The sequence below is a fragment of the Rattus norvegicus genome, chromosome 10 (assembly GCF_021556685.1).
Source record: "Rattus norvegicus strain SHRSP/BbbUtx chromosome 10, alternate assembly SHRSP_T2T, whole genome shotgun sequence".
Classification (NCBI taxonomy): Eukaryota; Metazoa; Chordata; class Mammalia; order Rodentia; family Muridae; genus Rattus; species Rattus norvegicus.
In genome coordinates this window covers 69,174,385-69,196,619 of record NC_141543.1, presented here as the reverse complement: position 1 = coordinate 69,196,619, position 22,235 = coordinate 69,174,385, and the positions used below count along the sequence as shown (strand labels likewise).

The following is a 22,235-nucleotide window of genomic DNA, read 5'->3' as shown; positions in this document are numbered from 1 at the left end:
TTGGGGTCAGGACTGGGTGGAAGAAGATGGGGAAGGGCTGGGGTGTGGGAATGCTGCCTACAGGTGGCTAAAGACTATGGAAAGAAAAGAATGCTAGGCAGATGTTTGTGAGAAAAGAGGAGGCTGCCAGAATCAGACATTCTCAGCGAAGCTGGGACCTTCTCTGGAGAAGGAATGGGCTCATTTCCCTTAGTTAGTGGGGAGTGGTCCTTGGTACATAAGGCAGGTGAACAAGATTATAAGAATTAAGGACAAAATCTAAGAAAACTTCCAGGCCCACCGGGGCAGAGAAGGTAGCACAAGTGATTTTTCAGGATGCACATTCTGAAGGATGCTTTCTGAGCAGCCTGCTTGAAGAGGCTTGGGGAATGACAGGTTTCTTTATAAAAGGCCCGACCGAGATGGGAATAACCTGGCTGCAGGTGTGAATGGTTGCTTTTCTTACTACAGTATGTGTGTGTATTTGTGTGTGTATTTGTGTGTGTGTGCGCATGTGTGTGTGTATTTGTGTGTGTGTATTTGTATTGTGTGTGTGTATGTGTGTATTTGTGTGTGTATTTGTATTGTGAGTATGTGTGTTTATGTGTGTGTATATTTGTGTGTGTATGTGAGTATGTGCGTGTGTGTATTTGTGAGTGTGTCTTTGTATGTGTGTGTGTGTGTGTGTGTGTACACATGCATGCATGCCACGGCAAGAGTGTGGAGGTGTGGAGGCCAGGAAAGATTGCTGTAGTTGGTCCTCTCCAGCCACCATGTGGGTCATAGGAATCAAACTCAGGTTGTCAGGGTTGATGTGGGTACCTTTTCCTGTTAAGCCATCTCACCTGCCTGTGGCTGCTTTTCATCCATCACTCGTTACAAACCCAGGCAGCATCCAGAGCCAGAGAGTCTAGAGGGCTGCCTTCAGGATCCCAGATTAATAGGAAGAAACCTGCTAGAAACCCCATCCTCTTGACACCCCTGGACTCCCAGAATCCTGAGAGGTGTGAGCCTCAGGCATAGTCCCCAGGTCTTTCCCTACCACCCCCAACAAGGGTAATTAGGGACCTGCTCCAGGGAACCCCTCCCAGCAGCCAGGCAGGTGGAGCCTCGGGTGGGGCTGCAGGCGAACACTGGGCACAGCCCCACCCCTCGTAAAACATGCTGCCGCAGCCAGCAACAGAAACCATTAAGGTGGAACTGAGCCGGCTCCGCCTGCTCATAAAGGGCGGGCAGGAGGGCGCCGACAGGTGGGGGGTGTTGCAGAACCCCTTCTATTCTAAGTGTCCTTGGTCAGGCAGAAGTGTGTGACTGGCCTCTATGACTCAACTGCCAGTAGGGGATCCATGGACAGACCCTCCCAGGGAAATCTCCACCTTGCTGAGGTGGGGCTGTGTGGTAGAGTGGTTAAGGAGAGATTAGCTTTGAAGCCTGGGTCTGAATGGGGAGCACAGTTTACTAGCTGGGGGACTTGGGCGAGTCAGGTTAATCTCTCTGAGCCTCAGTTTCCTGATCCATAAAAAGGGGTGACAGTGCACTGCCTCCTTCCTGGGACATAACCAGAACCCCTGGTACAGGCCTGGCAAACCACTCCATAGACTACAAACACATCCATGCGGCCAACATCAGCATCTTAAGATTCGAATGATCCCTGGGTTTCGCTTTGCCTCTAGAAGAGCTGAAATGCAGATGAGGAAATGACTTGTCCAAGGTCACAAATCCAGTAAATTAGGTGTCCCCCAGGACCCACCCTTAAACAACCCCCTCTGACTGAGTTCTGAGCAGACAAGAGTCTCCGGAAGGCAGAAGTACCAATGGCTGGAGTAGTGTGGGACTGAGTGTTATAGGAAGGGTACAAGGTGAGGATGCCAGCATCCAGGGACAGGGCAGCCACACAGCAATGGCTGTCACTGACTCATCCTCCCTCCAGCTCTCAGTGATCTGGAGGGGCTTCCTCCCAACCTCCCTCCTTAGGCCAGAGGGTCATTTCTCAATTCCTTCCATTCAGGGCCCATCAGGTCTATTTTTTTTCTGTTCCCAAACTTTCCTTCCTGTCTCTAAGGATCATGCAAGGAAAGTTTACCCAGGATGCCCAGACCTTGAACATGTCTTGTTAAAGTTGTAGCCCTGGATAAGTGTGTCTGGAGCTCTTGAGGCACAAGAGAGGATTTTTCTTTCTTGACCTCCCCTACCCTCACCCCTGTGAGAAACCGAGTGAATGCTATTGCTTCTCCACCTGCAGTATGCTGATAAATTTTCATCAAACATCAGCTATCAAAAGGGGGAATTCTGATTTGGTTTTATGTTGGTTCGGTTTTTGGATTTCCGAGGCAGGGTCTCACTATTCAGCCCTAGCTGTCCTGGAACTCACTGTGTAGACCAGGTTGGCCTAGAATTCACAAAGATCGACTTGCTTCTGCTTCCCCAGTGCTGGGATCAAAGGTGTATGTCAACACACCAGGCAGCATTCTGGTTTGTAACGTGTGAAATTTTGCATGGGCACCTACATAGCTATGGCCAATTTGTCTTTATTTTGCTGAATGTGGAATTGGAAGTGGTAGATTCAGTTTGCTCCCTAAAGCACTGGCTCCGGTGCGCTATGCTTGCTGTCCTCTGGGACAGGAAGAAGAGATGAATCGGAGATAAAACGTGCTACTCGGACCTCAAGTGCTGCAATGACGCAGGTCTGTGACGATTATGGTCTTACAGTAGAAGGGAACTTGGACCAACATCTTCCTCCATAGTCTCCCATCCATGAAGGAGACATACGGTAGGCAGAAGTCAGTTCTAAGTGGTGGCTTATGTGCTCTGGACCAGCTCCAAGGCTTCTGGATTTGGGGGAGGAGGAGGAGAAGGGAAAGGAGAAGAGAAGTTGTTTTGCTGATACTGGTGCACGTGCCATTCATTGTAAAACCGGAAGAGGTGGGCTCGAGGTTTGACAACAAAAAGCCCCTTCTAAGTGTATAGGCCACCAGCAGGACACTGGGGCCAGCATGGATGCTTCCTGGGGGCTCCGAAGCAGTAGAGACACCCTATCTGTTTCATTCCAGGACGTCCAAGTTTCTGCAGTCACTGGCTCTACTGCAGGGGAATGAACAAAATGGCCTCAGAGGCCTGAGTCAAGAGGAAGTTCAGTCTGTCGGTGGAGGAAGCTGATGTCAGGGAGATGGATGGGGGTTGCAGGGAGGAGGGGGCAGGAAAGGACAAGAAAGGGGAGTTCCCTCCCCCACACCAGAGCTCATGCCTTAAATTAACTCTATCCCACTGCTAATTATTAATAATAGCTATCATTTATTGAGTATGTACTGTGTGGTAAGCTATTTACAAGCAATATTTCATCCAATCCTCCAAAGAGGTATGTATTATAAGCTCTATTTTACAGAGGAGGAAACTGAGGCCCAGGGAAGGAAGTTAAGCAATGTGTCCAACCAAATTCTCACCCCGATCAAGATCCAGACCCAAATCTGACTCCCAAGTCACCAGTTTTAAGAACTCTACCCATTGCTCCAGGGAAGGGCTGGACCTAGAACACCTCTCTCTCTCCCCTCTCTGTGCTGAAAGGACCCTCCACAGACACTAATTAGGGGTCCTCTGTCCAGCCCCTGAAGCAGGTGACCCCTTTAGGATGAAGTTGATTGAGGCCTTATGTTTCCCAGACAGTGAGTGTTGCCTTGGGAAAGTCAGTTAATTTCCCTAAGGGACTCATAGAACAGGGCTTCAGCTCTGGGGACCAAGGATGCACCATGGTCACTGAGCTACAAGTCAGTCCTTATAGAACCCACCCAGAAGAAAGCCCAGGTGAGGACCACTCTGGGACATCTGCATCCCCCGTGCAAATCAGGGGGAGGGCTTATGAACCAGCTCAAGTCCTGGAATAAAGAATGTGGGTTTGCAGAGCCAGAGTCTGATAGTCCTGGTCAGGAACAGAAGGCCATTGACATACAGCTCTCTGACTGGGGCTCATACAAATGGTACCATCTAGGGATGTGGGGTTGGGAGTAAGGCAGAGGTGCTTCTGAGCAAGACAGAGCTTCAAGAGGGGAAGGCCTAGTTAGAGCTCAGATTCAAATCCGTAAAGCAGGGCTGGCGTCAGAGTCTTCTGGGGGCATTATAAATGAAGACCAGGCAGGCAGGGAAGGCCAGAAAGAGCAGCTGCCACGTGGGGACAGCATCATCTGCACCTCTCCCCTTAGACTATGAGACCTGAAGCAGCAAGACTCATAGAAACTGCAGAGCCTAGGATTAGGGTCCAGCTACATTTAGCCAACTGAAGCCAGAGGTATGAGGTGTGTTCCTGGCCATTTTCTGGGTATCAGCACCATATCGCTTAATCTTCAAGGGGTTCCAATGAGATAGGTGCACACACCCCACTCCTCAGATGAAGAAAGTGAAATATAGACTTACACAGTGTCAAAGATCACAGAGCCAGAACGTGACAAGGCTTGGAAATAAAGCCAGATCTGCCTCAAGCTCAACCATTACTGCCCTCCGTCCTGGGACTGCAGAGCCTAAGATGGAGAGGAAAAGCCCCCGGCCTCACACCTGGAGGGAGATGGGATTGTATCTGGATGGCGCCAAGTTCACAGGACACCACCTCCTCCGGGAAAGGAAGCTCTGAGCCAGAGTGAGGCATGGCAGGCAGCCCCGAGCTGTCCGGGGAACAGGGGCCAGGGCAGTCAGTCATGCAAAACCAGAGATGGGGTGTCCTCGCCCCTGCCTGATCCCTTGAAGTGTCCAGTTACAGCCAGCTCTACGCTTCCCGGTCACGCCACATTTAGCATTGCTGAGGGTGAGCCTGTGCAGGGATATAGAGAAGGGGTGGTAGGGACTCTTTGAGGGGTGGGAGAGAGCCTCCCCACCCTCAAACCCATATACTTCAGCCACCAGCCGCCTCCCAGCCTAATCCTACATGGGACTCTGGACAAGTTCCCTTCCCTCTTTGACACCATTAGCCTCTCTGGAGGCAGCTAATTCATCAAAGATGTGTCAACTGCTGACTAGGCCAAGCTTAGACAGATGAGGCCTGCCCTCTCTCCCAGATTTCCCAGAACTGCACTGCTGCCCTGCTGGGACTTAAGGGGTCTTGGATAGAAGGCATAAGTGTAAGGGATCAGGCTCTGGTTTTTCTTTCTGTTTGGCTCCCAGAACATTCCACTCAGCTCTGACTCCCATCAAATACAGTAGCTGGGAGATGAGTTAGCCAAAGCTTAGTTTCAGATTCGGACGGTTAAGGATTGGCTGTGAGACTGGGAAAGTCACAGAAACCCTCAGGGCCTCAGTTCCCTCGTTTGAAAGACTGGGTTAATAATGTACCACCCTTGAAGTAAAGCAACGAGCTTGGGCATGGTGGCTCACACTTCTAATGCCAACCCTTGGGAGGCTGAGGTCAACAGTGTGTCAGTAAGGGGCAGACGACTGCCAATAGTTCGGGGTTAGCCTGGCCTACGTAGTGAGTTCCAGGCCAGCACATACTCTATGGTGAGAGCCTGTATTAAAAACAATAGGGGCTACAGATCTGACTCACTCAGTAAAGCAACTGACTATCACGTAGGAAGCCCTAGGTTTGAACTCAAAACCAAGCACAAAGGTGCCTGTTCATAATCCCAGGACCTGAGAGGTGTGGAAAGGAGGAACCTAAGGTCATCTACAGTGTATGGAAAACCATCCGAAACGCTACCCAGTAGTCAGCACAGAGCAGTCCCTCCGTACACAGTGGCTGCTATCAGAGATGAACTCAGAGAAGTGAGTTCAAAGGCTGTTGCTGATCATGGACAAGCCCCAGGGACAATACTCTTAATAAGAGTAAGATCCTATGGGGTTGGGGATTTAGCTCAGTGGTAGAGCGCTTGCCTAGCAAGCACAAGGCCCTGGGTTCGGTCCCCAGCTCCGAAAAAAAAAAAGAAAGAAAGAAAGAAAGAAAGGAAGAAAGGAAGGAAGGAAGGAAGGAAGGAAGGGAAGGAAGGAAGGAAGGAAGGAAGAAAGAAAGAAAGAAAGAAAGAAAGAAAGAAAGAAAGAAAGAAAGAAAGAAAGAAAGAAAGAAAGAAAGAAAGAAAAAAGGGAAAAGAGAAGGTCCTGGCGTGGACCAAGCCCTGGTGTGCTTGCGCTGTACTCTGAGCTCTCTCTCTGCATGATTTCGTTTCACTCTCGGCTCCCTGTGCAAGGTTCCATCACTCATCTTGTTTGCAGATGCTGCTGTGGACGTGCAGAGGGTTCTGCTGACACAGCCTGGGGTGGACAGCCAGCCTCTCCTGGCACTGAGCCCCAAGGCCTTCCAGATGCTCTATGGTGCTGGGGTTCAGAAGGGGTCAGCGCTCAGATCTAGTCCAAGCCCCAGCTTTTCATAGGCAAGCTGAAGAACTCAGAAAGAGGGCAGGGAGGGAAGCCAGGGAGCATCTTGGGGGGCAATGGATTCGATTCCACACAGAACAGGGAGGGAGGGGGGGAGAAAAAGAGAAGAGTGCTAACACGGATAACATCTTGATAGAGGTAAAAACAACTCTTACCAGATATCCCACGGGCCCTACCAGCAAGGCCCCTTGGTCATCCCACAGGGCTACCCTCTGTATCATTGGAATTGCTGTCACATGAAGCCTAGGCATGATGCATCTCCTGGCTCCTCCTCCTCTCAGGGGCTACCTACCCAGCAACTGATGAGGTCACCTAGCATAGAGATAGGAAACCTAGCAGCCAGGGCTCCCTGGGAAGCAGGGGCTCAATGACTCACTGACTGACCAGGTCACTCGCTGACCAGCAAAGCTTGAGACTCAACAGGACCTCTCCTCCCAGTGTCCTTCCTGGCTAATTTCTCTCTCATGATCCTCCTGTCTCATCCTCTTCAGCATTTGCCTACCAGCATGTAACAATTTCCACCGTGGCTATCTATCGTCTGTCTGTCTGTCCATCTGTCTATCTGTCATCTCTCAGATGGCTAGCGGCAGACAGGGTCCCAGTCTAGGGAAAAGGTAGGAATGGAGGTGGTGGGCCTGGGGTTGGCCACACCTAGACGTTGGTCCTCATTCTCATCGTAGCTGGCTTTCTTCGAGGCCAGGACTGGGTGATGGTGTCGCTACTCCCTCCGCACTCTGACGTCACACTTCCAGGCTCCACCCGACTGGAGGGCGAACCCCAAGGGGACCTCATGCAGGCTCCGGGCCTCCCAGGCTCCCCTGCCCCACAGAACGTAAGTACCTGGAATCAAGGCCTGGAATAGGACAAGCCTGGTACCTCTATGAACATTGAGTAGACAGTCACTGCCCCACACAAGGACCTCTGGGATCTACTTTGTCCCTTACACTGACAAATAAGATGACTCTAGACCCAGAAGGGCTCAGACACACATCTCTGTTCATTCCTTGGTTTGGTGTTTCCTGAGGCAAGATATGGAACCCCGTCAGCCTTGGGGACCCAGGTTTAGGAGAAGTATGCTTGTATCAGATTTGCATCCCAAGAGCAGCTTGTCCTCCCCATCACTTCGGGATTCCTGTGGGTTCAGTCATTCTCTATTCTCTCAGTACAGCATAGGGTCCTGGCAGGGGCCCTGGTCTAACCTCCATTTACAGACTCTCTCTATTCTGTCTGCCCAGAAGCACGCCAACTTCAGCTGCTCATCATTTGTGCCTGATGGCCCTCCAGAGAGGGCCCCCTCGCTGCCCCCCCACAGCCCAAGCGTCGCATCTCCAGGCCCAGAGCAGATCCAGAGCCACTGCACAGCTGGACCTGGCCCAGGCTCCTTCCGCCTTTCTCCCTCAGACAAGTATCCTGGCTTTGGCTTTGAGGAGGGCCCAGCAGGCAGCCCAGGGCGCTTCCTCAGGGGCAACCACATGCCTTTCCACCCTTACAAGGGGCACTTCCATGAAGACATCTTCTCTGAGGCCCAGACGGCCATGGCGCTTGATGGACACTCCTTTAAGACTCAGGGGGCACTGGAAGCCTTTGAGGAGATCCCTGTGGATGTGGGGGATGCTGAGGCCTTTCTGCCTAGCTTCCCAGCAGAGGCTTGGTGCAATGGACTCCCTTACCCCAGCCAGGAACACAACCAAGTTCTGGTGAGTACCAGCGGCCAACGTCCTTCCACCTCCTCTCTCCTGGCTGCCTAGAAAGAATCCTCAAAGTCAGGTGTGGTGGCACATGCCTGCAATCTAGTACTCAGGAGGCCGAGGCAGGAGGACTGCTTGAGACAGAGGCCAGCCTCTGCCTATGTATGGAGACCCTGTCTCAAAATCAGAGCTCCATAGAAGGCAGCAAGCACAGAGCTCCTGGCTCCATGCTGGTCCTCTGGGGAGGGGTATGCTAGTCTGGCAGGCATGGAGGGAGCAGGTGGAGGAAACACATCAGGGAAGGGATCTGGCAGCTTCCCAGAGGCTGCTGAGTCAAGATTCCAGAGGGTGACTTCTCTGTTTATTTAAGTGTCAAGAATGCCAAGCCAGACCAACACACCCCTATGCAAATGTGAGGAGGAAAAAACACATTCCAGAGAGAGAAGGCTCTGGACAGAGTATCAGAACAAAAATCCCACCAAATATGGACTGGGGGACTTCACTGGTAGCTCCAGGCCCCTCCAGGCCCTGCTTTTATTTCTTATTTTCGTGCATGAGACAGGAAATAGCTATGTGGCCTAAGGCCGTCCATGAACTAGAGATTCTTCTGCTTCACTGTCACTGCTGCTGGAATTACAGGTGGGCTCCTGGGCCTACTCTATGGCCAGAGCAGGCTTCTGCGGATTAAGTGCCTTGGGAACACCTCAGAAGGTTGACTAGCACTTCCGCAGCCAGATCTGCAAGCCCTGTGGCCTCGGGCAAGTCGCCTAATCTCTCTGAGCCTCCTCTTGTGGGAAAAGCCATGTTAAAAGTTCCTATCTCAGGACTAAGGCTTGCCCCCTGCTCCCTAACTCTGATCCCAAGGCACCCCAATGTAATCACTCAGCCTGAACTCTGCCACGTCCAGTGTCCACCAGCCTTCTTTACCTCCTGCTTCCAAATAGGCCCATTCCCGTCCTTAGCCACTCCTATCAGGAAGGGAGGGGGGGAAGGAGACAAACGCCCATCAGGTGTGGCTAAGACAGGATCTTCTGCTGTTTCTGGAACTGTGATGCTTTGACTCAAGCTTTAGAATGTGGCAGGAGCCACAGCTTGGCACCCAGCAAGCCAGCAGCTGTCCCCCATTGTTCACTTGTTGTAGATCCTTGTCATTCAGCCAGGAGATTTCCTTCCAGGCTTCCATCAACATTCCATAGTTCCCACTATCTCCATCTTGAGAATCGGGACCTGGCACTCTCTGGCTGAGGCCTCATGACTTACCAGGACATCCGCAACCTGTAACCAGAAATCCACCTGGCCTCATAGAGACAAGTTGTATCCAACTGCCTGGTCCACTCTATGGGTGTCCGATGCCACATAGTTTCCCCTCCTTGGGATCAGCTCTATCATCTGTGAAATGAAGGGGTTGGACTCCATGCCTGTGGCCCTTCCAGGCCCAAGATCCTGCGATTATGCCAATCTCTGAATCGGATGCCCTGGGGCACACCCAGAAAGTGGTCACAGCCAGCTTTCACCCCTCTGGGCCCAAATGCTGGCTTCCCGAAGGCCCGTGGGAATCCTAGTTACAGCAGTCTCATCCTGGCTTGTCTATCTGCCAGGTAGGTCCTAGCTGCACACCCTTGCTGGCTCTACTCAGGGCTCAGCTCTGGGTTAGGCCCTGAGGACTTCACATGGGCCTCTCAGAGATCTGTGGTCCCATTCAAGTCTACATGACCACTGACAAGTCTCCCCCATTTCTCTGCTGGCCTGGCCTGGCCTGTCACCTGCTGTGAGGTGGGATGTTCCTTTGTAGCCCCTCCATTGACTTGCTGATTTCCCTCAGGAAAACCTCTATCCATCTCTTTTCTCTGTTCCTTCCCCAAGAGTTAACCTCAAGAGGGTCAGAGTAAGGATTCTTTTAGTGTGAGGTTCAAGACAAATGAAAGAAGGAAGGGGAGAAAAAATCTTTCTTTTCCAGCAGGGGTCAGAGGTCAAGGTCAAGCCCCAAGCTTTGGACAATGGTCCTGGGATGTACTGCTACCAGCCTCCCTTGCAGCATGTGTACTGTTCTTCTCAGCCCACCTTTCATCAGGTAAGTCTGAGGCAAGTGGCTCTACTTCCTGGAGCTCTCAGGAGGCTATGTGGGTGTTCCTGTGTGCAGGGTTTGTACATACATATGTGCATATATACGGACAGGCAGGTGAAGATACCAGAATCCTAACCTAAGGTTGGGCTAGTGTCTAGTGGGAAGAGAAACCATTTCCCTTTTCTAGGGGTTCTCAGACTTTTCTGAACCCCTGGTGGAGATCAGGGAGTCTCAAACAGCCAAGACAGAGGCAGAGTCGTGGCGTGAACCAAAGAGGGAGGGGAGGAGAAGCATCCTAGACAGAGCGAAGAGGGGAGGGGTGTGTGGTATGACACACTGGCTGAGCAGGGAAGGGAACAAAGGCTCCCATCTAGGTCACACCTTGCTGTGTGACCTTGTCCTCACACTTCTTAGGCCGAGAGTGGCCGGCACAATAGTGAGGCTGGGGTCCTCCCTGTAGCCTTTATCATCCTTGCCCTTCCCCACCCCATGCCCAGTTTAACCTCTCCAGAATGGATGGCACGGTAAATAATTGCCCCACACTGGCAAGGGATGGAGGATTTTTTGAAAAGAGGCAGAAAAGAACACCAGAGCAGCCAGGCAGCTCCCTTGGAGTCACCGGGCAAGACAGAGCAAGTGGCTGCCCAGCGCCCAGCTCCATCCACCTGCAGCCTGGCACTCAGACAGGCCCTGCCTGTGGAGCAGGTTCTACTCCCGCTCTGGCATCGGCCCTGATCCTGGCCAAGCCAGGAGACAGGCTGGTGTGTGTGTGTGTGTGTGTGTGTGTGTGTGTGTGTGTGTGTGTGTGTGTGTGTTGTTGGGGGGGTCAGGTTGCTTGTTGTAGGTGCAAGTGACAGAGAGGGACAAAGAAACATATGACATTCTCCTAGCTGCAAAGGCCTAAGCTTTTCTGAGGTTTCTGGTCTGACTCAGGGTAGAGGGTGTCCCTAAGGCAGTTCGCCACATCAGGGACCAAGTCACCACAGCATGAAGGTGATCAGACCCTAAGTGCCCTTGCTATGCCCAGCCCTGCTTTGAAGCCCTCTGCAGTCTTCAATGTCCTTGAACAAGATGGCCGCACCCAGGGCTTTATGGAGCCCAGAGAGAGGGTGACTCAGGCACTAAGTGTCTTTCGGTGACCTGGAAAGAACACTTCAGCCTGGAGCAGCTGGGGGAGTCAGAGTCTCCAACCCCCAGCCCCCATAAAACACCATTCCTGGCACCACAGCCACTCCCTTCCCCGTGTAAAACTACCTCCTACCCCCACCTGCCCACCATCATGACCTGCTCTTTCAAAGAGCCACTGAAACTCGTAAAGGTAGCCATGCCTAGAACACACCCAGGCTGGACATCCCACTTCCGGCCCATTGCTCCGAGAGAGGCCCAGGAGAGGAGGCCTGGAGTGCCTGCCTGGAAAGTGTGGAACTGTGAGTCCCATCCTATCACCATGGCAACCAGGGTACATCAAAGCCTGAGAGGTAAGAGCTGGAGGAAGACAACTTTGAGACCTTTTGAGGCAAGTCTGAGTTCTGGAGTGTGGATCTCTACCCAAGCCCAAAATGTCTGACCCACTGCCATTGAGAATGGCATAGGGTCCACATGACCAATGAAAGGAGAATCTGACCTCAGCTTCCTCTCTGGGCATGTGTGAATGGGGAGGGGTTCCCCACTTGGGGAGGTATCATGGTGATCACTCTGTCCCTTTTGGCCTTTACAGTACTCCCCGGGTGGAGGCAGCTACCCTGTGCCCTACCTGGGCTCCACTCACTACCCCTATCAGAGGATTGCGCCCCAGGCCAACGCAGACGGTCACCAGCCACTCTTCCCAAAGCCCATCTACTCCTACAGGTACATGTCCTAGCACAACTGGGACAGAACTAAAGCGAAAAGGGCCCTTGGGGAAACTGAGGTATCCTGACCCTCAAGATGCAGCGGTTATCACAGAGGGGTGGGAATCATACCCAGTAACTTCTGATTATGCCTTCGGGGGAAATGATGCTTGCAGGTGGGTAGGTAGTTGCTACATAACCTTTGACCTTTGTTTCATCCCGAGGAGTCTTAACTCTGGTTGGACTCAGTAGATGCTGCTGACTTGGGTGGGTAGGCCTGTGAGGTCCCATCCTGGGGCCCAGTACCTGATACTAGAGTTTAGGTGGGAGATTAAGAGAACTGTTCATTGACTTCCCCCTCTTCCAACATTAAAAACAAAAAAAAACAAAAACAAAAAAAAAAAAAAAACCTCAACAAACACCTCTGCTACTTCCTAACTGAGAAACTGTTTGGTTGTCTGGAAGGTGAATGGGAAGACAAGGTGGGCTATTTGGAGTTTTATGTTAGAGAATGTGGGCAGAACAGTGCTTGGCGCACAGCAGGAAGCCTTGTTCCCTTCCTACTGTCCTAACAGAAGCATGAGGAACTGAGGTATGGGTGGGCAAGGTCATTTCCGGGCAATGATGTACATGAAGCCTTCATCCTCACAGCTCTGAGGATGCTGGCTACTGTGTTTTTGTCATTTCAAAACCAAGGAAACAGGCTCAGAGAGGTTCAGACAAGCTCACACATCTAGGGGCTAAGTCAGACAGCAATCTGGTTTTCCAGAGTCCACAAAATGCTCATAGAGTTCATTCTCAGCCTCACAGAACCTGTCAGTGAAGGAAAGCTAAAGATGGAGACCTGGTCAGAGGTCCAGGCTCTCAGGATCTCTCTTTTGTAGCATCCTCATCTTCATGGCCCTTAAGAACAGCAAGACCGGAAGCCTTCCAGTCAGTGAAATCTACAATTTCATGACGGAGCACTTCCCTTATTTCAAGGTGAGTCTAGAACCCACCCCCTGATACCAGCCCAGCATGAAAGGAGTAGGGGCTTGGCCCTAAGATGCTTCCCCTGTGTCCATGGTGAAGTACAAAGATCCCAAGAGGGGCTGTATTTTCAAGACTGCACATGGCTCAAAGAGAGAGAATCACCTCACATCTACCAGGCCTCAGGCTCCACCCTGTAACAAATGGAGTTGTGGGGAGGACTGTGAACAGAAAGATCAAGCTGTTTGCCCCAGGTTACACAGCGACTGGGAGGAACTGGAGAAGGGGTTGGGGTCAGTCCTGACAAGCTTTGGGAATCAGCTACCTATTCCCCAATTGAGAGAGGAAGCAAGCAATGGAAGCATTTGCAGCCTCAGTCAGGGTGCTGTGGGGCTGGAGGAATTCCAAGCAGGAGCTGGTCACTAAGGTGACTATCACCTTCCAGAGAGAGATTAACATCTGCCTCCTCTATAGGTGGCATGCCGAGCTTCACTTGTGCCCAAAAGTGGGGCTCACAGTCTTGGGGTGTCCCAAGGATCCAGAGGGTTCTCCCCCAAACCCATGTGCAGTATTAGTTCCTATTCTCCACGGAAGAGATTTCAGGCAACTCCCAGCAATTTCTTCCCAGTGACCCTGAGACAAGAGGACTGAGAGTGACCCTGGGGAAACTGAGGCATGAGACTCCTCAGTATGTACCACCTATAGTGGCATGAAGTAGAGGTCCCACCCAGTAGATTTTCAAATGTTCCTACAAGATTTCTACACAAGAGTGAAGGGTAAGACTAGATCATCCCTGACCCTTGATCTAACTCTGAGGAGTCATGTCTGTCTCTGGGTTGACTTGGCAAAGCTGGTACCTTGGGTGAGCCTGCCAAGGTCAGACTTCCTAGGGACATGACAGGTACCCTTCTATCCCAGTGAGCCAATTTATCCGAGGGTGACTTATCCTTCCAAGATCACACACCAGATGGATCAATTGCTGGGTCAAGAAAACACGTTTGGTTTGCACACAGCCCCTTTATCCTTGACACATGTTCCCCAAGACCCTCTTGCACAGACACTTTTCTCCTGAGGTAGGTGCGGGAGAGACAAGAGCTTCTGTTGGGGAATACAGTCCCCAGGACTTACACCATGGTGGATACTGTCTCATCTGCTAACCAAGCAGGACAGGAGCTGAGGCCCAGGTGATTCAGAGCCAGCTCTGTATGCAGTGGAGGTTTGTCCCCACTGTCTGCACCATCGTCCTGCCTGGGGACAGTTGCTGCCTGCTGTGCAGACAGCTTTGCACCTGCTGTGCTCCCAGCAGACAGGGAGTGAGCAAACACATCTTTCAGCATAGCTTTGGCTGGAATGGAAAAGTCCCCTGACTTGAAGTTATAGGAGGGAAAAACACCATAGTCTGTATGGGCTGCTCCTGAACCCCAGAATCTCCAGGCAGAGATAGACACTCCCCTCCTCCTAAGGCGGCTGCAAAGTCCTCCAAGAACTGAACAGAGAAAGGGAGGTGAGGCCCCTCCCTCTCCTCTGGGCCTTCTTCCCTGCCCACTCCTGGCCTTACCTCCAGCCCCTCCCTGCACCTCATCTTCCTGGCTTAATTATTTTTCCTGGGAGCTGTGTAATCCCTGTTTTATGGGGCTGAAGAGTGAAGAGGTCTGACAGCTTTTTTTGGTTTGGTTGTTTTTCTTAACCAGTTGCATCACCCCTTCATGCTGGAGTTTACATTTGATTTCAGAGAGACTGTGTGAAGATCTGACCGGCCCCATGGGCAAGGCAGGCCCCATGGGATGACCTGGGCAGGGCCCTTAGCTGAGGAACAGGACTGGAGTCCATGCCTGGTTTGGACTTTGTTTCCTTGTGTGATCCAAGGCCAGCTGTTTTCTTCTCTGGGCCTCAGTTTCCCCTCTGTAACATGTCAGTTTGGACCAGTTGGTACATAGATTCCTTCCAAGCCAACAGACTCTCTCCAAACCTCCCTAAAGAGTGAGTTCAAAGACTCTAAACCTCTCAGTCCTCATCCGGAGGTCATTTTTCAGGGCAAGGACAGAGTGGACTCTGAAGTGGACAATACTCATACCCAAAGCAGCTGCTGTGGGCGTCCCATAGTCCCATGAGTCAGGGACTGAGGAAGTGTCCGGCCACTGTGCATAATTGTTAGTGCTGACCATTCCTCTTCCAAACAGGAAGTGGCTGCGGTGGGGGCTGCCCTGGCATCCCGAAGTCACATATTTATGGTACCATAAAAGTTCCCAGTGCCCATTAAGTCTGCTCTTGGGGTGATGGAGCTTTGACTCTTAGTAGAGACAGCTGTGGGAGCTCAGGAAGGTCCAGTAGCTCAAAATCCTCGCTGGTAACCCCTGATGAACCTTGGGGGTCATCAGGACCAGCCCCATGACAGGTTAGCTGTCCCCAAGAAAGGCTCTGGCTGCTGTTGCCAGCAACTCTAGTGAGACTGGCATCAGGACCCAGGGTCCGGTTCTGCTAGGCGTGATTCAGCTTGGCTGCACCCTGGGGCAAGTGAGCTAGGGAGGAGGGAGTGGCCATCTCTCATTAGCCAGAAAGAAGGGCTGAAAGCGAGAGGAGCTGGGAGTAAGGGCCCCAGGAAGTCCCATCAGCTAGAGAGATAGCTCTACCCACAGTCACCCCATGTCAGGCGCAGGGTGGTCACAGAGCCTGCAACCAAGCCAGACGTGGAGGACAAGAGGCCCGTGCCCCTCCACCACCATCCCTGCCACCGCCTCTCACCCAACTGAGTCAGCTTAATGGTTTTTACAACCCTCCTTGGGCACAATTACTGCAGTGGTGGCATGACCAGGCCTCCTAATGGGTGTTTATTCTGTTGGCACGAGCACCCCCTGCCTGAGGGCTGGCCTCCCCACCAGGGCACACCTCCAGGGCACACTCATGCGAACTCACACCCACACACTCAATCATAGATACACACGTACTCTGAGACACTTTCTCACACATAGCCATTTGCACTCAGGAGTTCAGAGACCTGTGATAGGAGATGCCACTCACACCAAGAGATGTCTATGGATTTCGGGCCTCTTCAGCCACATACGACTACCCCTGTCCCTACCAACACCACATTTGCCATCAAACAGAGGCAGCAGGTGTGTGCTGACTCCCACCTACTCACCAACCCTTTCCTGTCTAGCTTGCTCTAGAGGGATGAAGTGGACCCAGAGTGGGGCATTATGCTGTCCTCCCTTTAAAGCTGGCCCCAAAGACTTTAAAATAGTGATCTTCCCCTTTCCACAAGGGAATGCACAGGCCAGGAGGCCCAGTCAACACATCCTGCTTCAATGGGGACTTAGACCAGAGGCCTCAATAGCGTTTACCAATAGCTGCCCCTTAAAGTGGGATCACAAGTTGGACATCGTGATTCCTGCCTTCAATCTCAGCACTCAAGAGACTCTGAGCATCTTACTGTGAGCTTGAGGTCAGCCTGGACGACAAGTGAGGTCCCATCTCCGAAAGGAGTGGTGGTTAACAAGTATTGGAGAGAGCTGGGGGGGGGGGTGCACACCTTTAATCCCAGTACTCCGGAGGCAGAGGTAGGGGGATCTCTGAATTTGAGGTCAGTCTGGTACACAAAGCTAGTTCCAGGACAGCCAGGGAAACCCTGTCTTGGAAAACACACACACACACACACACACACACACACACACACACACACACAGAGCATTGGGGCTGTGGTTAAGAGCACTTGGCTGCTCTTGCAGAGGGCTTGAATTCTGTTCCCAGCCCCACATGGTGACTCACAAATGATCTATAACTCCAGGAGATTCAATGTCCTCTCTGACAGACTCCTGTAGGCATGCAGTGCAGACATACACAGAGGCACCCACATGTACACATAAAGTACATAATAAATATGCAAAGGATCACAGTCCTCTGAAGGGTCTAGACTAAGAGCTAGATAGGGTGACAGCAGCTTTGGGATTTTAGCTAAAAACCTAACTTACCATCAAGGATTCTGCCCAATCCTTCCCCACAGCTAAAGGGTTCTAAGCATGTTTTGGGAGCTGAGGACATCAAACCAGAGTGTGTAGAAATTCTATGTCCAGGGTTGGTGACGGAATGTTCTAGAACCTCCCGCCCCCAGACCTAGAACCATTTCTTGCTGCCTGAACCCAACCTGGATTCTTGCCCTGCTCTGGCAGACTGCGCCTGATGGCTGGAAGAATTCTGTTCGCCATAACCTGTCTCTCAACAAGTGCTTTGAGAAGGTAGAGAATAAATCCGGAAGTTCCTCCCGAAAGGGCTGTCTGTGGGCCCTCAATCCTTCCAAAATCGACAAGATGCAGGAAGAGCTGCAGAAGTGGAAGAGGAAAGACCCCATTGCTGTGCGCAAAAGCATGGCCAAACCAGGTGAGGCTGGCAGGCCTGCGTGAGAATGGCCGAGGGACCTGTGGTCCAGAATGGAGAGGAGTGGAGCCTGCGGGAGGGTCCCAGGCTGGGAGGCTGCAGAGGAGGGAGGCCTCATGAAGTTTTCTTTTGGGCCTTTGCAGAAGAGCTGGACAGCCTCATCGGAGACAAAAGGGAGAAACTGGGTTCTCCTCTGCTAGGATGTCCACCACCTGGGCTGGCAGGCCCAGGTCCCATCCGGCCCCTGGCACCTTCAGCTGGTCTTACCCAGCCTCTACACCCAATGCATCCAGCTCCAGGTCCCATGCCTGGCAAGAACCCCCTGCAGGACCTACTGGGTGGCCATGCACCCTCCTGCTACGGGCAGACCTACCCACACCTTTCTCCCAGCCTGGCCCCTTCTGGACACCAGCAGCCATTGTTTTCACAGCCAGATGGGCATCTTGATCTGCAGGCCCAGCCAGGCACCCCCCAGGACTCACCTCTACCTGCCCACACACCACCCAGCCACGGTGCCAAGCTGCTGGCTGAGCCTTCCTCAGCCAGGACCATGCACGATACTCTGCTACCAGACGGAGACCTTGGCACTGACCTGGACGCCATCAACCCCTCTCTCACTGACTTCGACTTCCAGGGTGAGCTGGGAGCAGGGAAAGGAAGGGTGGGTCAGGACTAGAGAAGTGATCTTGGCGGTGTAGCCTAGCCTCTTCGTGTCTCCAGGCTGCCCCCTGCTGGCTCCCGAGTTTCTGGTCACCTGAGGCGGATGACTAGGAGTAAGTGTTGAATATGCATTTACTCCCTGATGTCCAGACCATGAGGTAAATGACTTTTTCCCTCGTCTTTCTCCTCCTGGTACTCTGAACATGTCCTGGATGGCTTCATCATCAAACCGCTCATCTCTGACAAAGCTGGGGAAAGCTACAAGTTATCCATGATGTGGTTGATGGTGAGGGACTGGGAGGCTGAACATTCCAAAATCATTTGCGGGGTTGGAGATTTAGCTTAGTGGTAGAGCGCTTGCCTAGCAACCTCAAGGCCCTGGGTTCGGTCCCCAGCTCCGAAAAGAAGAAAGAAAAAAAAAAAGAAAGAAAAAAAAAGAAATGTGCACCAAAATCATTTGCATTTTATCAGAACTCAGCTTTCACTGCAGGAGACAGATCTTCTATGGGATGGAAGACCTCAGAGCTAAGCATATCCTAGAGAGATTTGAGGCTAGAAGCCCAGAAAGGTGATTCTATCCACTCCCCACCATCTTGCTCACTCCATCCACAGGCAGACAAGCCCCACCCTCTTCCCCTCTAAGTCCCACCTCTTCCGGTTTGAACTGTGGCGTGCCAGTAAGCTCTGCCACTGACTGTAGTAGAGGTTTGTTGCTGATCTATACCTTAGACTATTAGAAAATAACTTCACATAGATCTTCATTCCAGACCTGCTGTGGATGCAGAGAACAGGCAGAGGAAGCTTATGGATGTGGGATACTATAAGTTCTATTAGAAGGCTGGAGATGTGGGTAGGGGGTAAAGCATTTGCCTAGCATGTACCAGGCCTTAGTTAGGCTCAGTACCCCAGCATCACAAAACCAAACAAAACCCTCAATTAATACCTACTCAAACTCCTACTGAGTATCAGGCATCTTGCAAACAACTTTATATGTGTTCTCCCCATCTGGACCTAGAGAGCGCTACTACACACAGAGATCCACTCAAGGTCACTGGGCCAGAGAGAAGGAGTTGAACCCAGGTGGCCAAGAGCAGCCAGCGCTGTCAGGTCTCTCTCTCTACCCTGCGGTGATGATGTTCCAGGCAGATACTTCAGTCCCTGCCTGCCACACGGCAGGTCACATGACCCAGAGGGACTCAGCGATAGCAGGGTTTGTTCCTCAGAGTCTAGTGTCCTTTCTGGTTCTATCCCTGTGCCTTGGGTCCTGTGAGAGGGGAGGCCTATGGAGCCAGGCCTGTGTACCTCATCAGTTTCAGTGGTGCACTGTGGGAAGACCGTAGGCAGGAAATCAACCTTCTTTGGAAACTGAGGCAGAAGCCTGAGTGAAACGTTTCAGGGGGCCTCTAGGGTGCCTGATGCAAGTAGGTTTTTGCATCAACCCTTCAGAGTGGCAATTCCTTAATTTTCTTTGGTACTCCTCTCTTCTCAGAAAGGCACAGAGGTTACAGGCAACTATGGCGGTGATTCTCAACCTGTGGGTCGCGACCCCTTTGGAGACTCTAACGATAATTTCATAGGGGTCACCTGCATCTATGACTTTTACACTATGCTACCTCGGAGCTGGACTCTGAGGCCAGAAAAAAAAAATCAGTGATTACTGAGGTTCCAGAGTAGGTGCCAGGTGGGGATTTAGCTCAGTGGTAGAGGGCTTGCCTAGCAAGCGCAAGGCCCTGGGTTCGATCCTCAGCTCCGGAAACAAACAAACAAACAAACAAACAAACAAAAAACAGAGTAGGTGCCAGGGTAGGCTTCCAGTCTGCATCACCAGAATCCTGTTCTCCGAGACTCCTGAGGAGCTTGGGTGGGAGTCAGACTGGGTTTAGCATTCTGCGGCCTGCCAATGATGATGCTTCTTTCCTCTTCCCAACTAGGAAATCTGTGGGAGCAGCTGAAGGATGACAGCTTGGCCCTGGACCCCCTCGTACTGGTGACCTCATCCCCAACATCATCCTCCATGTTGCCCCCTCCACCAGCGGCCCATTGCTTCCCTCCAGGGCCTTGTCTGGCAGAAACAGGCAATGAGGCAGGTGAACTGGCACCTCCAGGCAGCGGTGGCTCCGGTGCTCTGGGAGACATGCACCTCAGCACCCTCTACTCGGCCTTTGTGGAACTGGAACCCACGCCCTCCTCAGCAGCTGCCAGCACTGCCGTGTACCTCAGTCCCGGCTCGAAGCCAATGGCTCTGGCTTGAGCTGTGCCCAACATCAGCTCAGTGCCTAGCTGGCTGCCCATATAGGGCTCACCTTAAAGGTCAAAGAAGGAAAACACTACTTGTCTCCTATGTCACTCAGCCAACTTATTTGTTAGCCAGAAGCTAGGGGATCCACCTAGGATGCTACCGGGTGACGCGCTCCACACGCGGGCTCCAGCAAGGAAAGTGTCGGAAAAGTGACAGCGCGCCCCCTAGTGCCAGGTCACTCGAACTTCAGCTCTCGAGTGTCACTCAAGCTCAACCCACCTGCTCATTTGATTTCTGGGGCAGCTGAGCGCTAAAAGCTTTAGTTAGCAAAGCTCAGGGCCAGTGTGACAGGTCAAAGATCAACCCCCCCAAACCTCATCATAATCCCCATTTGCTCTACAGGTGTGACCCACTTCAGTCATATTCTCTCCCAGAAATCTCTATTTATTCTCCTATCTTACACCCTTATAGCCTACAGGGTCTCCTCCCACGTGACCTGTGAACCCCTTAGGGAGACAGCTACTTCATAGGACTTATCTATTCATCCTGAGTATATACTCTGGCTGGCCACCTCCAGGGTGACACACAGAAGGGGGCAGCATCTACCCTGGGACCAAACTGAGCCCAAATCCAACACAAAGTGTTTGGAAAGAACTCTTGTCCTCAGAAACTTGAACTTGTCCCCCTCTCTTAGTCTCAGCCACAGGAAAGGCCCCTTCCAAGTGGCCAAGTCTCATTCCTTCTCAAAGAGTGGTTTCCTACACTTCAGACCCCAGCTTACGAGATGCTGTCAACTGTTTCAAGCATCCTGGGTAACTAGAGTTTGTAGCCCGCCACAGGATGTGGTGTGTGTGATTCACACACACACACACACACACACACACACACACACACACACACACACACACACACCTGCATAGCAGACTTGGGACTCCCAGGGAGCCGGCAGAGCTGTGATTCAAATGCCCACCATGACCCACCAAGTGGGATTCTCAGCCTTCCCTGGGCCTGAGGGCAATAAGTACCTCCATAGGTTGTCCCCAAGCTCACACAAGGGTGGACGGATCCCTCAGTCGTCACCTATCATCATCCCCTGCCTGGAACAATAAAGTAAGTGCCTGATGGTTGCAACTTCTGAGCCTTCACTTTTGGGATCCTCACTCCCCAAGCAGCCCACTGGGTGTCTGGAAGGACTTTAAGGATATGTGTGTGTGTGTGTGTGTGTGTGTGTGTGTGTGTGTGTGTGTGCGTGCGTGCGTGTGTGTGTGTGTGTGTGTTGGAAAATATGTGTGCATGTGTGTGTTGGCCCAAAGGAAAGCATCTGATCCCCTGGAGCTGGAGTTACAAGCAGTTGTGAGCTCTGGATGGATGCTGCAAAGCAAACTTGGGATCTCTAGCAGAGCAGCAAGCTCTCTTAACGGCTCGAGCCATCTCTGCTGCCTTAGTAAGGCGTCTAGACCAGTGGTCCTGAACTTGTGGGTCGAGACTCCTTTGGGTCAAATGACCCTTTCACAGGGTCATATATCAGAGACCCTGTATATCAGATATTTACCTCCCAGTCCATAATAATAGCAAAATGATCATTATAGAATAGCCACGAAATTCTACAGTCAGGGGTCAGCAGAACACGAGGAACTATATGGGGGTCACAGTCTTAGGAAGGTTGAGAACCACTGCTCTAGACCAAGATGTATGAGCAGCCAGGCAAGGCCTCTTCTCAAAGGAATGTGAAAAATTAGGAGTCTGGGGTTGCCTGTCCAGAGAAAGGAGCTGACTTGTTTCAATGCCTCTTCTGACACCTGTCAGATGCTGCCATGGCTGACCCTAATTGCACAAGACAGAGTCACTGTTGTGGCTGGAGAGATGGTGGTTAAGAGCACTTGCTGCTCTTCCAGAGGACCTGAGTTCTGCCGTTCCTAGTACCAACCATATCAAGTGCCTTATAACCTCTGTAATCCCACATCCAGGGGATCTGATGCCTCTGGCCTCTGGCCTCTAAGGGCACTGCGCTCACGTGTAGGCATACATATCTATGTTTGGTTTTTTTTTGTTTGTTTGTTTTAAAGAAAAGAAGGGTCACTTCCCTT

General features: G+C 51.9%; 1 protein-coding gene across 42 annotated transcripts in view; it reads left to right on the top strand.

Annotated features, from left to right (window-relative positions):
- Window positions 1-21,292, top strand: part of Foxn1 (forkhead box N1) — a 36,428-nt gene extending 15,136 nt beyond the window's left edge. For 6 of the 42 annotated variants that reach the window (XM_087570530.1, XM_087570531.1, XM_087570529.1 and 3 more), the window contains 8 exons: window positions 7,008-7,159; window positions 7,566-8,024; window positions 9,976-10,086; window positions 11,798-11,928; window positions 12,794-12,890; window positions 17,045-17,252; window positions 17,393-17,884; window positions 19,841-21,292. In XM_087570530.1, coding sequence (XP_087426656.1) covers window positions 7,037-7,159; window positions 7,566-8,024; window positions 9,976-10,086; window positions 11,798-11,928; window positions 12,794-12,890; window positions 17,045-17,252; window positions 17,393-17,884; window positions 19,841-20,160 — 1,941 coding nt within the window. In that variant the 5' untranslated portion in view covers window positions 7,008-7,036 and the 3' untranslated portion in view covers window positions 20,161-21,292. 42 annotated transcript variants of the gene reach the window in all.
- Window positions 21,293-22,235: the final 943 nt, after the last annotated feature.